At 40.9% G+C, this 17,185-nt stretch overlaps 1 protein-coding gene across 1 annotated transcript in view; it reads right to left on the bottom strand.

Moving 5' to 3' along the window:
* Positions 1 to 17,185, bottom strand: part of tcf7 (transcription factor 7) — a gene marked incomplete at both ends in the record, with an annotated part of 52,843 nt that overhangs the window by 15,349 nt on the left and 20,309 nt on the right. The window contains one exon of the mRNA XM_083909873.1: positions 3,043 to 3,166. Within this exon, the coding sequence (XP_083765999.1) occupies positions 3,043 to 3,166 (124 nt within the window). The remainder of the gene's footprint in view (positions 1 to 3,042; positions 3,167 to 17,185) is intronic.

The following is a 17,185-nucleotide window of genomic DNA, read 5'->3' as shown; positions in this document are numbered from 1 at the left end:
TAGCGAAAGCCCGTGACTCAGATCGCTCCAAATTTCAGTCTTATTATCGATCACGCTTCATTTTCTCATGGGTTTATAGCAGAGTGACTCACATTCGCGCTCCATTAATTTTAAAAATGTAACACAAGACACATTTTCAATATTTACTAGAACTCATAGTAGTAAATTAACATTATAAACCTCTAATAATAAACAACATTCTTGTGTCATTATATACAATCTGCACTTCGTTACAGTCTTGATATCATAGAGCCATATGAGACTAAAACAGAAAGTGTGCAACAGTAAGCAGACATGTTTCACTTCTGCTTTTTTAAATAAAATGCTTTATAGTTATAGTCCCCCCGGCTCTCACAGTCATATCTGGGAAAACAGTCAAAAAGCTTGAGTCTGAGAGCAGCGCGACTCACGTGCTGAACATGGTGTCACGGCCAAATGACGAATGATGGACGAGAAATAATGTGTCTCAGAAACAATAATAATAATAATATTATAAATGATTATCATACACCTCTTCATCCTCTCTACAAACTCTCCACACAGGGTGTGTCTTCGCTAGGACACAACAACAGAAACAACCTCCCTTGTTACCATAGAAACGAGCAAGTCCACAGCATCCTCACCTTGTATTTTGAATAAGTCTCTTTATTGTGAGGCTCTTAACGTATCTGTGAGGCGATGACGTAAAGCACGGCTAAGGTGCTAAATTTACAGGTGAAATCTGCAAAATTTACTTAGATTTTTTACACTGAATTATTACTAAAGTAAAGATGAGTGAGGTGAGTAAAAAGCTGGAAAAGAAGATTTTCTCTACAATAATAGAAATTTCCCCACTGCGGGACGAATAAAGGACTATCTTATCTTATCTTATCTTATCTTAATCAAAGGGAAAGTAAGGGTGTTTTAGAAGCTCTTTAAGGTCCTCTAATAACTTATTTTAGGAGGTGGAAACTGATAACCATGACAGATAGTCAGACTCCTTTGTTAAAGGGTGAGATTTTAGACATTTTCCTTGGAGATTAACACACATGATCAGGATTTTTAAAGTCCTTTTCACTGATTCTTTGGTTTTATTCTTGCGTCGCGCTCATGAATCTTCCATTGCCGACACTACCAGGTACCAGGTAATCTCGCTAATGGAAAATCCGTGTGCAGTGCTGGAACAGGGTAGTGGAAAAGCGGCATCACCGACGACTGACGATGATCATCCCGCACCGATTTGTACCAACTTGCACAACTTGACGGTGAGCGTTAAGAGACTGGGAAGGTGATGGAAGTTACTTAAAAACTAAGTCACTGCATCTTTAAATTGACATCCTTTTACTCTGTCACCACGTTTGACCCATGACGTTAATCTCAGTGATGAAGGAGAGCGTTTCTGCTAAAATAATGACATCATCATAATGATGACGTCAGAGTCCTGCCTGTGCTGGTGAATGACACGAGGAGTGTTTGTGTTGTCCTGAGTGGAAAAGTGGAGACGTAATCAGAACTCAGGTGAGAAAAGTTGTGTGCAAACGGCCAGGTGTGTGTTTGTGTGTGTGTGTGTGGGGTTAGAAGCAGGTGGCTCAGTCTGTCATTAGAGGCTGAGTCATGTCAGCCATGGACACACACACGCACACACACGCGGTGTACACGATGCAGAGCAGACAAAGAGTGTGTCTGTGGAGAGAAGGGTGATTTCCAGACGCAGGAGTTTTGCCTGAGGTTGAACTCAACAAAAAAAATATCTTAAATCAAAGCCAAGGAAAGGACTTTGGTTCATCTCCTGGTTCTGTTTTTCTCCGCCTTTCTGCTTTTATTATGGCTCCCGACGTCGTCTTATGAATAAAGGGCGTTTGCGTTCGTCATCAACACACACACACACATGACCCCTGTTCACTGAGGAACACAACTTTTATTGAAGGATGTGATGGACGCTATATGAGGCTCTGTGACACTTTGACATGTGACGTGTAATCCTTTTCTCCACCTTCTGAGCAATAAGTTTCCACGCTGACAACAAACATCGCCATGACACGCGTAATTACTCACTATTTGGGATTTTCAGGGACAAATACTCTACTTACATTTTGAAATTCTCATCTAACACTGACACTGATTACGGCTCCCGACGCCAAACATGAGGTCGCCGCGCTCGCGAATCGACCTCAGAGGATCTAGAGCGCGCCGAGACAAACGGGCTCCCCCACCGCCGCCCTGTAAGCTCCGCCTCTGGCGGGACAAATATCCTGCAGCGCCTGAATGCCTGTGTTTGTTTGTGACTTCAAAAACAAGAGCATTGTGTGTGTGTGTGTGTGAGTGTGTTTGTTAAGAAGAACCTTGTGTGCTGTTGCTGCTGCTGCTGCTGTGATGGCTTGTGCGATTGTCACGCTAATTGTTTCCGCATGTGTGTGTGTGTGTGTGTGTGGCTGGCAGTTCCTTCAGAGGAGCTAAGCCACTTCAGAGCAGCCGTGGGACACAGGCCGACAGAGTCGCTGCTGCCACTTCACTCACCATGTGCGTGCCTCAGTGTGCGTGTGTGTAGCAGAATAGGTGTGTGTCTATTGGCAAAAACACACTGATTTCCCTCATTTCTGAGGTTCTGAGTTGAGGTTAAGGTTAAGATTAGGCATCAACTGGTTATGGGATAAGGTTAAGATTAGGCTTATGTCTTAAAATGGGTAGAAATACGAGAATGTGTGAGTGTGAAAGAGAGAAACAAGGGATTAGAAACAGGAAAAAAACATTATGAGTTTATGGTTTTTGTTAAATTACATCTCTACTATGTTTTAAGCTACTATCTTATCTTACTTTTTATGACAAGGGATTAACCCTTCATTTTTATTACCTTAAGTCATTAAGATATAAGGAATGTAAAGTTACATTTGTGCATCAGAATGATTGATGATTTTAGCAGCTTCACCCAGGTTAAAAAATCCCAGGTGTATATTCACAAATTTTAATGCAAAAGTGGTTTTTGTGTCTGTGTCTCCATTTAAACCTGTCTTTTTTGTGTGTGTACATGTACATGTATGTGTGTACATGTGTGTAGGAGCTCACCTGTCTTCTGGCTCATGTCTGTGGGCAGGTGTGGAGGACTTGGGCTGAAGTGGTCGTTGCCGTACGGTAGTAGAGACGTCAGGTGCATCCCGTGAGACTGCTGCACCACCGACACTTTGTTGGACTGTTGACACAAAAAAAAAAACACACAAAGGTCATTAATATGATACGCTTTATCCTCCACATGAGGGTCTCCATTGCAAAGTTTTTTTAAATTTTCTAGATGTCACAAATGGCCAAAGGAGTTACTGTACGGAGAAATATGCATGCAAAATCCTGTTGGCGACGACTGGACTCGTCACAGAGGTTTGAAGACACAACATTACAGAAAAAATGAAGAAAGCTGGGAGTTTTAAACATGATATTTTCGCTCCCATTGGATTTTCCAGTTTATGAGGAGGAGGACGAGGAGGAGGACCATTTGATCGATAAAACCTTTGATGATCAAGTAAGGGCAGCAGCAGCGTGCAGCCGTGTTTGCTTTCATGTTCCTGTTTACAAATGGCTCTCAATAACTTAATGGGAAAAAAAAAAAATATTGAGTTCTCGCTAATGCTCGCAGCGTGCTAACTGACCTGCAGCACGCCACAGCGGTTTGTAACATACGCGTGTGTGCGCAGTGTCTTCCGTGCACTTTTTTAAGACTTCAAAATCTTGTCACGTTTATGAATAATGCTGAAAAATATGTGTTATTAAATTTTAAACGATTCTATGTTGTACAGTGAGATAGACAAACCTGTTTGTGTGTGTGTGTGTGTGTGTGTAACATCAGCACTCGAGAGAGAGGGGCAGATCTGCTGAGGCCTCCTGCTGAGTTACAAAGTGAATACCTTATCACTTAAAGACAGAGCTTCCGCACACTCTCACACACTCTCACACACTCTCACACACTCTCACACACTCTCACACACTCTCACACACTCTCACACACTCTCACACACACATCTAACCCGTCCATCAACATCTTAAAAACTCTCACTGGCCAAACACACACACACTCTCATGTGTACGCTTCACGTCCAACTGTGTAACGAAGATCAAACCTCTTAACCGCTTTTAATGTCGAGAAAGCACATGAAAACAAAAAACGGGAGTGGGGAGGAGGAGGAGAGGAGGTGAGGTTGAGATGATGGCCTTATCTGCACTCAGTATAATCAGAAGACGCCTAATCAAAGAGACCCTTCAGGAAATACCACAGGATTTGGTGATGTAGACCCAAATAAATCTTATTTTTAGGCTGAATAATGACACACCACATACTAATAAACAGATATAGTTATAATATTATAACCTTTATTTAAGCAGGACTAAAAAAAATCATGTTTGCAAGAGTGTCTAGTGGATGTAATGTAATGTACTTGATTGCTATAACCTACAGGTGACTACACAACAAGTGCTTTACAAAATAAAAGCATTATAGGCACACAAAAACAAATTCATGAAAATACCACAAGAATAAAAAGTAAACAAATAAAAAGAATAAAAAGATGACTGGTATCTCAGGGGGGAGGAGCTTATTCCAGAGTCTGGGAACATCAATCATAAGCTGGTTGGACGACCACAAATCTCTTTAAAAACACGCATTAATGTTTAAAATCAATTCCGCACAGGTAGTCAAAGTGAGTGAGCAGCCACATGAATATTCTCAATAATATTAATAATAATTGTTCTCATGACTGATAGGATTTGCTGCCATTTTTCTACCTGTGTGACTCTTCTTCTGCTCACTGTGTGAAAACACATGGTTATATTTCCTCAAAAACATCTAAGTGAGTTCACGTGGGAGGAAAATTCAAAGCGAGTGAGTAAGCGAGCGAGTTGTCCTGCCTGTCTCCTGCTGCTTTATTCAGCAAACGTGTCTGAAAAACAGCTTGTGTTGACAAATGACTAATGATGTTTCCTTTCAACAAATCTAAGATGTTGTATCTTGTGCAGTTTCAGGCACAAAAGTCCACACGGAAACCTCCCAGAGTGGGAAAATCTAAGAAACTGCTGGCCTGGCGTTTCCGCGTTAATGGCAAATACTACAATACTACTTTAGGAAAACGATGACACCTCTCTCTTGAGCTGTCATTCATTGTTTGACAGTGTTACCATAACTACTGTAATAAGCAGACAACTTGAGTCTTAAAATGACTCGTAATAAAGGCATCAGTGGTGTTTTTCCATTTCATTTCCATCTAACAACTCTTCTTCTTCTGAAGAATCCAGGTGCAGCTAATTATAGGTATTTGGAGCATTAGCTAATTCAGATGGATTCAGCAGGTCAGGACTGAGGTTCCTGCAACACACCACTTTTGCTGATCAATTTATAAAGAGTTGGGAGAAAGATTTATCTACTTTGTGAAAATACTGAGCCATCAAGAGTTACATGTCAAGTAATACTGTAATTAAATATGTATTTTTAAGGAGCGGAGGTTTGTTTTTCTAAAGGTTTTTAAGAGGTCAGGAGGGGGGAGGAACAGATCGCACAGATCTGTCCTTGTCGAACGTAATTAAACATTTTCAACAGTAGCGCTGACATTTGGCTGGGAAAATCCCAAACCTGGCAACCATCGCAAAGGTCACATGACATTAAAATCTGATCGAGCACAGAGCGTGTTAAGAGTCAGAGCAAAAAGAACCACAATAGATGCAAATGTCAAATCCAGCTGAACAATTGACATTAAGTTATTTGCACAACAATCTGAACCAATGAGGTTCTGCCTCATTAGGCCCAGGTCTTGGTCTCCATGAGGACTCCCGGTCCTGACAAGGTCAGTGTTTATGCCAGAAAAAGGTCTTAAAAGAGATAACAAATACAAGTTCTGCACATATGGATGCACACACACACACACACACACACATCTGTGCAGCGCCGCACCGCGTCTTCAAAAGTAGCTGTGGGCTCCGTTTCACGTGCTGAGGTCGACGTCGCCATTTTGCTGTAACGTTATAGCCACAAAATCGTCCATTTATGTTTCCTCTCTTCCTCGGGGTAATTAGTCGGCCTTGAAGTGGCTTTCGCTGCGCCTTCCTTTTTTTACACACACACTCAGGGAGGCTGACTGTGAGCACTCATTTAACCCATAATTATCAACCCCCTCTGTATTTACCCCACCCCCCCACCACACACACACACACACACACACACACACACACACACACACACACACACACACACACACACACACACACACACACACACACACACACACACACACACACACACACACACACACACACACACACACACACACACACACACACACACACACACACACACACACACACACACACACACACACACACACACACACACAGTTGTTGTGCAGCTACCCTTGTTAGGACTCGGCTTTGACTTCCATTCATGTGGACAGAACTAACCAAAACCTTATCTCACCTTAACTATAACCAGTTCAATGCCTTAACCCTTCACCTCACCACATCTTATTTCCTCCCCTTACCAGTTTCTCAGAAACTCGTAGAAGTCTCGTATTGGTCGGTGAAATTAGTTTGAACACTTGTAAACAACAAAGCCCCATTTTTTCATCTTGAAAACTCAGGTAAACTCATGTAATACAGACGAAGAAGAGGGAAAAGGGTCACCGGGACAGTCTGAACGATCTGGGTCTAGAAGTTCTTCAGACCTTCTTTCTGCAGCGACATCAATGCTAAATCTACGCCCAAGACAGGTGCAGCAGCAGACACCATGATGCAGCTGGTAGCGTTTAAATGTGTTCACATCACATGTGACACAACTTCAAGGTCATTTTGATGCGTTAAGACTGTAATAATGTCCCGACATTCTTCCTTTAAATGGCCAATAACGAGTCAGCTGAGGTCTACTCTACTGCGTGACCGTCACAAGAAGAAATACCCAATTTGACACACATATATGTTCTGTTAAACGCATTTATCACGTCAAAAATGTACATAATCATAAATTTAGATCACTTGTATGCACCAGCTTCATTTATACATACACTAATCATGTCAAATGCCAAATGCAGCGGCTGAATAATGAATCTCCCTCCACGTTTGTTGATTGCATCAAAGATATAATTACTTCAAAGATGCAATTACTTTTAGAAATTCCAATTAGATAAACACCTTCTTTTTTTTCTTTTTTTTTTAAAGCGTGTCAGGAAATCACACACGCGTAGCCCTCTCCGTCCCTCTGTAGTCTCGTTTCACTTAAAACAGCCTCTTTGATTTATCAGCATTATTGTTGCTGCCTTTTATCTCCACTCTGTTTGAAACAGAATTCTGCCGCTGAATAGCAGAGAGTTAATGGGATCGCAGACATCACTTGTTTGTAATGACGCCCTCCACCTTGACCCTGACACACACACACACACACTTGTATATATGTGTTTCACATACACACACGCACATCTTCATTTAAAAGCCTTAAGCTGATAATAAAACAACTCCTAATGTATTCTTTAGTTTTAAGATGACACGCTAAGTAGATCCATCTCTTTTCATATTTGAAGCGGAAATTAAAGCACTCTCTCTTTTGTTCACCCCCCCCCCCCCAAAGCGCCTTTGAGTCGAACGTCTTTAATCTCAGATTTCACAAGGAGGGCACATAAAATAAAAAATGAGAGAGAGAAACAGCCAACACACTCTTTCTTTCTTTCACTTGTCCTTGTCGTGGTGTGGCAGGAGAAGAAAAAACAAAACAAACTGACATTCTCTGGGAATTAATGGTGTTAGATTCACCTCTATGGCTCTATAGAGTTCCTTTAAGTGACGACAATCAAATATATTTTACAAAGACATCAGAGTGTGACATCAAATGAACTGGGAGACAGTGTCGTCTTTCAAAGACGCAACAACCATTTGTAAAGTGTTGAATTCCAAAAAAACACAATCGCAATCAAATTATTAATAAAATTAAATGCAAAGTTTGATTTCTTCTTCTCTCACTGTCTTTTCTACGTCCAACCGTCCTGAATACTTTAAATAGTTCACTTCTCTACCTCTGTCAAACGTGGAAGACTCAACAACTAGTCCTGTTCCTGTTTCAAAGTAAAAGCTCTAACAAAACTATTGATGTTCTTGTGAAGCACTGATTCAGTTCCAACTATATTTTATTGTGAAATAAATTGGGGGGGGGGGGACAAAGTGGAGGATATGAAGTAGAGCCGCAACTAATGATTATTTTCATCATCGAGTAATTGTTTGGTTCCTTTAATTGTCAAAAAATGTTGATCAAGTGTTTGTCAAACGTGGAAATGATGATGTTCTCAAACGTCTTGTTTGTGTCCACAAACCAAAAGGATTCTGTTTTGAATGATTTATTTGTTATTTGGAGCAGAGAAAACCAGGAAACATTCACATTGAAGAAGAAAATCTTGTTTTAATAATGGTTTCAGCTCTATTTGGAAGACTCAACAAGTCGTGTTCCTGTTTCAAAGTAAAAGCTCTAATGCTTCAGTTCTGTTTTTGTGAAGCACTGTTCAGTTTCAAATCAACTTTATTGTGAAATAAATTGTGGGGTGAAAGAATATGGAGGATGTAAAGGTTTTTTTTTATGATTTTCTTTGTAAACGGCACAATCAAAACAGTACCAACTCCAACTACAAGTGCCAACATCTCATCTCATGGTTCGTACATTTATACCAGGTTAGTTCCAGGTTGACCTGCGTTGACTGACTGACTGCCCGTGACCCCCCACTGCCCATCCCGCCACAGCAGCCAGCCTTGAGTGGTGGTGGTGGTGTATAGGTCTCCCAAATCTGGAAGTCATTGCCTGCTCCAGCGTCAGGAGCCCGAAATGAGAGCCTCTTAGTTGGAGGTTTGGGCAACATCAAAGCACAGGCAACTATAACAACGCAGCTATGTTTAAAAAAGGGCCAAACACCCCCCACACCCACCAACCCCCCAACACACCCGCCCACTCCCCCCAATTACCAACACACACACACACACAAAACGTTCAGATGTCTGCATGTATGCAAGACACGCCCAGACACACACACACACACTGTCGTCCACTGCTGCCACACACCGCTGGAACATCTGGGCCGTGGCCATGATGAATCAGTAACCGCCGCTTGTAACGCAACTCTGTGCCGTGCACATACAGTACGGAACACACACACACACACGTATATAACAAGTCACATGCTGATGTGTATTTAAAGTTTTAAAGTTAAAGTTTTAAGCTTTGGTAAGAACTGAAGATTCAGTTTTGTTTGGATCACAGCAGGGGGGAAACAGCCGCAATGTTTGCACTGCATTTCATCAGTTCATAATAACAACATTTTGGTGAGTTTAGTATTTAACAACCTACATACAGCCAATAACTTATATTTTTCAGTCACTCTATTTCTGTTATTTACCTAACATTTATCATTGATTATTATGGAGAGCCTATAGTCATGACTGTAGTGATTATATGTCATGTATGTCATCTCATTTGTAATCAATAGTCATTGTCATTTAGAAGGTTATTTTAATACAAATTACCTGATTTTTACTAAACCTTACCAAGTAGTTTTTGTGCCTTGTGCATCTCGTTTTTGGTAACTTTAGTATTTAACAAGCTATTTGTAAAAATACAGCCAATAACTTGCATTTTACAGCTTTATTTCTGCTATTTCTGTCATCTTTGACCTGTATTTACTTACCCATCAAACCTTGATATGAAGTTTATTATTGTAACCTTGATGATGAATCCTCTAACCTTGTGCATCAAACAATATTGGCAATAAATACTTTTTGGATGCCGAGTTGAACTCTAATGTGCCCAGGTCCTTTTCCCTTCTCTCTACTGTTTGCGCTTTTTTAATTGTCCACTTTTTGACGTAACCTTTTCATCATAATCTTAAAACTGATTGTAGAGTGTGATGGCAACAGAAAAAAACAATAGCCGTGTTTATATAAAGCTCGCCTTCGCTGTGTTTCTCTGTTGCAGATCTGACGAAAATGTTGATATAGCACAAAAGACGAAAGCTCAGTGTTCACCCAGCATCTTGTGTTTTTGACAAGAGTTTTTTTGATACGACACAACACTACAAACGAATGAGAAGATAAGCACCTGCATCTTTACTTGCTGCTGCTACATCTTTATGAATGTCAATAAACAGGAACCTTTGGAGACGCCAACGTTATCTGCTGCCCTTTTATTTTCGGCAATGTTTTTAATACAGACTATAAACCTTCTGAACTCTGAAACCAGATTATTATCGTATGTTTTTGTGCTTTAAAACTGAGATTTTAATTCAAAACTTGCTGTGCTACACACTGACAAATCTTTGTCTACGCCTTTATTTTCCTTCATCCATTGAATCCTCATTCAGTAGATGATGTAGAAAGAGCTGTTGTACTCGGAAGTTTTAGTCTGATGTATTTGTGTGTTCCAGCTCAGACAGAGTGAGAAAAACCTTCTCAACTCTTTTATGAGACATGACAGCGTGCTGCCGCTGGCTCCAGGGCCTGAGGATATGACTGGGTGCAGAATAAAAATCCAAGCAGGGCAGTGGCATTTAAGAAATGAGTTATCACTCTCTTAATGAGTGGACAGAGACAGACAAGCTGGCAACTTTCTCCTCTCTGCTCGCCTGCGGTGAGCGTTTGTCTCTGCACAGATGACCTCTAACCATTGGTCCTAAAGAGAGCTAATTAATGGTGTAACTTGTTTGTCTCTATCAGCGTTTCCACAATTAACAGCTTGTTTGTGACATTGAAGGCAACAAAAATATTGACGCAGGGAGTCGAGAGGAAGCAGAGGCGACCACAGGCGACATAAATCCTCCCCGAGACACACTTCTTCCTGGGTTTGGCTCGTTCAAAACAATAGATACTAGGACGTCTTCATGGCCACATCCATATTTGCCCCGTCTTGTGGGAGCCGGTTAGCGAAAGCCAAAAAACGAGCGGTTTGATAACGGCATTGTCGAATCGGCACTAAAAGAGGCTCACCGCGACAGAGAAGGGCGCCTGTGTTTGCATTTATTCTCAGACAAGCTTGGCAGGGATTGTTTTTTTTCAGTGTGAAATGTCAAACCCGGTGTGTTTATATGACCTGATTTACGGTGTGGGATTAAAAGAAGACACACAGACAAATAAAAGTGACCTTTTTGGTGAATCTCCTCCTCCTCCTCCTTCTACCTACTGTATAAGGGAAGGAAACACCAGGCCTTTGCGTCTTCTCAAAGATCCCCGGTCCTCAGCTTCTGTGGCTGCATCCCCTGCTGAGATGACTGAGAGCATCTACTGCTCAGTCATCGTGAAACCTTTCCTCCACGGCTGCTGAGGACAGCCTTCGCGCAGCAACTCAGCCTAAAAACCAGACCATGTGCCCAAATGGGAAATGCCACCACACCACACATGACACAAGAAAAAAAAAAACCCTGCAGTGACAAGTTTCCTGTGAGCCCGTTTCTATTGATTACATAAATACGGCCGCTGACTGAATACCACATTTAAAAAATCTGATGTGGGTCATAGTTGCAGCGGCAGAGATGTGCGCTGATAATTTAACCCCAGATGGAAATCAAGTCGAGTTCCTTTCTTCCTCTTTGAGTGCTGAGAAAGTTACATTTACGCTTATCATCTGATCGCTGACTGGTTTCAATAACAATCTGAATAAATCCCAGGACTGACTTCATTATCTAAATCACATTATTTCCAAGTTAAAAAAAAGCAAAATTTCAATATCAAAGATAAAACTTTGAATAGTACAGATAAGATAAGACATGCCTGAGTTTTTAAAGATCTATTGTTAAAGGTTTAGGGGAAATTACTTCCATTTGGTGTTTGTTTTTAGTGTATAACATAAATCTATACATACAGGTTTATACCTGTATGTATAGATTTATGTTTTCATTATCACAGAACAAGCTCTTTTTTATTTAAATCAGGAGCAGGTGAGGCCACAAGGACAAACTTTTGTCAAATTCTACACATTGTCGAAATCTAAAAACAACCCTGAGGTAAGAAGTTGTGAATTAATAAGTAAAAGGTATCAATGCTGTGTAAGTTTCAAGTTAAAATATCCTGTATCTTGGGACAATTGGTAAAAAACACATCTGAAGACGCTATTTCTAGATTTTCCAAAGGTTTATTACTGTTATAATTTGAAAAGGATCACAAGGAAAACCTTTATTTCACTCTGCTCTAAAGATATGCAAAAAGCAAAGTGTGTCTGAGCAGTGTGTCTGAGCAGCTGAATATCCATCACCTCACCCTTCACTTCCATTGTGAAACATGGTGGTCCAATGTATATTTGGCTCCTGATATAAACATAGAAGGCTCATTATGGTGTAATGAAAAACAAAAGATGTATATACAATCAGGTGAATGTACACTTTAGTATTGATAATTTATCTTCAATTTCTGCCAAAATTGAATTATGGCACTTTTCCACCACATAGTACCGCCTTGGCTCGACTTAATTTTACACATGACACACACAAACAAGCAATGAGTGAATTGTAAAGCAGTGGTTTTTCAGTGTAACTCATTAGAATCAGTTGATTCAAAAGATTTATACTTATTCTAAAAGACAGAATAGTTCAGTTCTTTCCTGCATGCCCCGGAGCACACACTCACAGACAGTACTTTCAGCAGTGCAGTCACTAAATACACCAGACTCCTCTGTTAAATATTGAGATTTTAGACATTTCCTATAGGAACTAAAAAAAGTACCAGGTACTATCGCAAATGGAAAAGTCAATCAAATTCAAGTGGTGTCGGTCAAACGCGTGCGACTCTACTCACGTAGGCCCCAACTGTCGTGTCGTCGAGTGAAGTTCTGTGGAAGCAGACGTCTCAATCAGCTTCACATGCTCTCTGCCTCGCGGGGACCACACCGGGTTTCACCTCACATGTACGGTGCTCTGTTCTGTCTGATCTGCCGCTTTGATGTTTGTATCAAAAATAATCTCGTCCCTGGGTGTCATGCAAAAGACAGACCTCGGGGGCTAAAGTGCGATGAATGGCCTGAACATCTCTGAATTCAAATAGGAATATTTTCTCTGTGTGCTTCTGGGCTTTTTCCTCTCTCTCTGTGTTTGCACAAACAGAAATGGTCTATGGTGCGATACAGGAACAAGTTTAAGTTTAGAATTGACTTTATTGGTCATAAAATATGACACATGATGATGGTTTATAGGATTTAATGATCATAAATTATCAATATGTTTTCAGCGAAACAATTTATGGACCAACCAGACTCACAGACGACAATTCCAAATCCTATATTCCACTGTCGAGTAATAAATAAGTTTTGCTGACTATTTTCTGAACAATCACGACTAATTTTAAAGACAGAAGAACAAAGAAGACACAAAAGAAGCGCTAATACGCTGCTAATGTGGAATCTTGTTCGTTCATTATCGTCAGATAGTTTTATTCTCTGTATGAAACAATGTCAATACGGACCGTGGAGTCTCTCTACGGAATCCAACTAAAGGGCACAATAAAGTTAATCTGGGATAAATAAACATAGAGAGGGGGGGAGATAAGAATGATGGATAGATGGATGATAGATGAAGAGTGGAGGGAGAAGTGCTCTTTCTGCCTCCGTCTCCTTTCATGTTCTAATTTATTCTGTCTGATTAATTCCTCTTTACCCCAGCGGCTGCAGTGATTCCTCTGGATGTGCGACGACGAGCTCCACCTCCCAGCAGCGCTCTGTCTCTCCATCTCTCTATCCATCCATCTTTTCTGTTGTGCCTCTCTCATTCCTTCCTTCCTTCTCTACCTCTCTCAGCCCACCTGCTGGGCCGGTGCCCTCGCTGCATGCAGCAGTGAGGAAACAGAGCGGAGCGTGCCGTCGCTATGGCAACCATGATAGAGCCTCAGCCGCAGGACACGCCAAAAAAAAGTCCTGGTTTCTGATCAAAGATCTGTCCTTGCACTTTTTTTTTTTTACATAATTTGCACGGACGTAAAAACAAACAATGAAAAAAAAAAAGAAAGTTCAAACGTGTACTTTCACTTTTAAAGAAGCAGCAGTGAACTCCAGTTCTTTCCAGTGGCAGAACATCATGGCACGGCGACAGTTACGCGGCGGCGAGGTCGTGTTGTTCCTGGAATGAGCGTGAGTGAGCATCCTGCAGTTTGTAATTCACAGGATGTTGAAACTAAAAGCCACTAAGACTTTGACTTGGTTCTTTGTCTGCTTTTAAATCAATAACATTATGTCCCAAGAGTAAATTTGACTTCTTTGCGGTTATCATTTTGGAAAATACAGACATATTTATACACAGTAAAGCAGTCTAGCGGTGTTCAATTAACACTAAAAGAGTCAATTTAACAGGATTGGTGTTAAATTAACTCTTAGGTGATTTTGTGAGGCTCTCTGTGATTAGCATTGCACTAGAGCGGAAACAATTACTCTGTTATTCGACTATTAATCGATTACAAAAGCAATAGTCAACTATTTTGACGGTTTGAAGGTTTTTTCATGATAAAAACAAGATTTCTGATTGTTTTAGCTTCTTAAAAGTGAATATTTTCTTTGTTTCTCTACTCCACATGACAAAGAAATCATTAAAACTGGACAAAACAAGACATTCGAGATATTTTATGGACCAAACGATTCGATTAATCGTGAGAATAATCGACGAATCGATCGATTATGAAAATAATCGTTAGTTGCAGCTCTACATTGCACAAATAATTCACACAGGGTATCATGGGCCATAAGGTGGATATAATCAATTATAAAGCAGTAAAAACAAGTCCATGTCCAATGTGTGCAGGAAAATTTAAAACAACTACATCCTCCACCTGCCAAGATTGAAAAACTAATTTTAGTGTAATGTGTGGTACTTTAATAAATAGCCCCTAGATACTTTTAAACTGATTTCATGGTGAATTTTAAAGGGTCAGACACTTGTAAAATGACTGAGATGAATATTACCCGACTCCTCACAGAGAGTTTAAATCCAAACACCTGGAAAAACAACTTTGGTATTTCTTTTTTTCGTTATAAGTTGTTGTTACCACAAGTGGTTTGGCTCGGTCTCATGGGGATGGGGGGGATATAATGCACTTCTGTGCGATGGATAACGCCTGCAGTCAGTTGCTCTCACACAGCTGTAGCCTCGAGTTAAACACAGACGCCCTGAAGTGAAAACATAATTTTTCTTCTTCTTTTTAATGATAAAACCTGTTAGAATTCTCCCTCAAAGCTCAGCGGCCTCACATATTTGATCGTATGCGATCCCTGCCATGCCCTGGTGTGCTTTCAATGAAAACAAAGCCATTAAAAATCATTCTAATCTCTGCGTTCAATACTGGGATAATCTGTGTGAATCGAGTCCAAACCATGATGGTGAAACCTTCTTTTTCTTCTTCTATTCGCAACGATGCTGCGAGATGCACTTCATGTGTTTGGCAAACATCCTCGCTGTAGCTTGACTGGCTTGAATTATAGATAGGAGAGGCGAGCCACCCGCTGCTTGTTTGTTTGTACAAGACTTGGGAGTAAGCAGAAGAGAGAAACGCAACAAGAGAGAGATGAAATGGGATTGAGTGTGCGGCATAGAGAGGAAGACAGAAAAAGGGATGACGATGCAGATTAAGGAAGAGGAAAGTATAGAATCCCACGAGACGGCAGTGCTTGTATGTATGTATAAAAATACAAAAGTGAGATGTTTCATTACTGCGTGATCACAGTCCACCATTGTGTGCTCACGACGTACAGGAAGAGGAAAAGAAAAAATAGGATCAAACACACACAGGCAGCAGAAAACCTTCTCCTAATAAGTCACCTCCTCACCCACACACCCCATAATTGTTACATCACTGACCACCCCATCCCTGCGCTGCTGAATCTAAAAGAGGGGAACCCTCCTCCTCCTCCTCATCCTCGTCCAGATCACATTACACAGGACTCACAGTCTCTGATGTGGCTTCAGATAGAGAGAGCTCACAAACCCCCGGCCCACAACCACCACCGAGCGGCTCAGCGTAAGCCCCGTCCTGTGGTCGCCCTGCTATGACAGAATATTTTTCAATGCCTTCTACATTCCCTAACTATATTATCCCCCCCACACTAAAAAAAACATGCTGCTCTCATTTAAATGAGGTTTTTATGAAGGAAGGATGAGGGGGCTGCGATGTAAGCCGCCGGTGGTTGTGACAAGCTGTCCCTAAAGCGATTCACAAAAGCGATTCGTCAGTTTTCACTTCTGGACAGAAGGGTTTTTTGGTCAATGCCAGTTAAACAAATCAATGTCAGAGACGTCCAGGTTGGTGAGCAGATTGTAAATAATCTCTATCACTATTTCTGGGCTTAAACACAAGTTATTAAGTGTTAAAAGTACATCTTCTGGTTCAGGTGAAGAACAAACTTCAACCGTTCAGACTATCCCTCACCACAGTCGTCATAAATAATGCACAAAGGAGGTATATCCTGAATATATGGATCAAGCTGTGTTCTGATGAAAGACGGTATGAGGCTGTGAGTTATAAGAATACTCACTCACAGAAGGACGGACATCAACAACAATAGCCGACAAGATCAAAGTCAGCGAGTGATCGCGTCGTTCCTCCCATTCAGATATTTGATGTCTGAAAAGGAAGTGGCTGCTCATTTTCCCCCTAATTATCAATGAAAACAGCTCGGTCTAAAATGTAAAACAAAACAAAATAAGGTCCTACAGTTTTTGTCCGATCACAACAACTTGGTCATTCACACAAATCAGTCCAGGAGGCAAAGATACGGCACATATATACGGCCTTCTCCTCTGAGAAAGCTGTTTTATTGCATTTTAGCATAAATTATGAGAGCTCAAAAACGACTATATTCAATAACTAGCATTTGAAAACATGTAAAAACATATATTTAACTGATCTGAACAAAAGGTCTATGGCTCTCTCATGTCCTCGTGGGTCACATGACGTTATAGATCATGTTGTTGAGCAGATCTCGGCTCAAAAACCCCTTATTTAGAAATTTAGAGAATATAATCACATACATGTAAAAAGGTGGCTGGGTAAATACATGCATCCACAAATGAAGTTGTGCTTCATTAGCACCCGTCCTTCTTTCCTTCCCACTTTCCCTTTCTCTAAGTGAAATTCTCTTTAATCTTCGGGATGTGTTCCCATTGATGGACCTATCGATTTGATGTTGCGCCAGCTGCTTTATCTCCACACACTCAAAAGGAGGGGGGTGGTGTCTGTGGAGAGGCAA

This window comes from Microchirus variegatus (assembly GCF_963457635.1).
Source record: "Microchirus variegatus genome assembly, chromosome: 2".
NCBI lineage: Eukaryota > Metazoa > Chordata > Actinopteri > Pleuronectiformes > Soleidae > Microchirus > Microchirus variegatus.
Note: the sequence above shows the minus strand (reverse complement) of the source record. Positions and strands in the feature narration are given on the sequence as shown.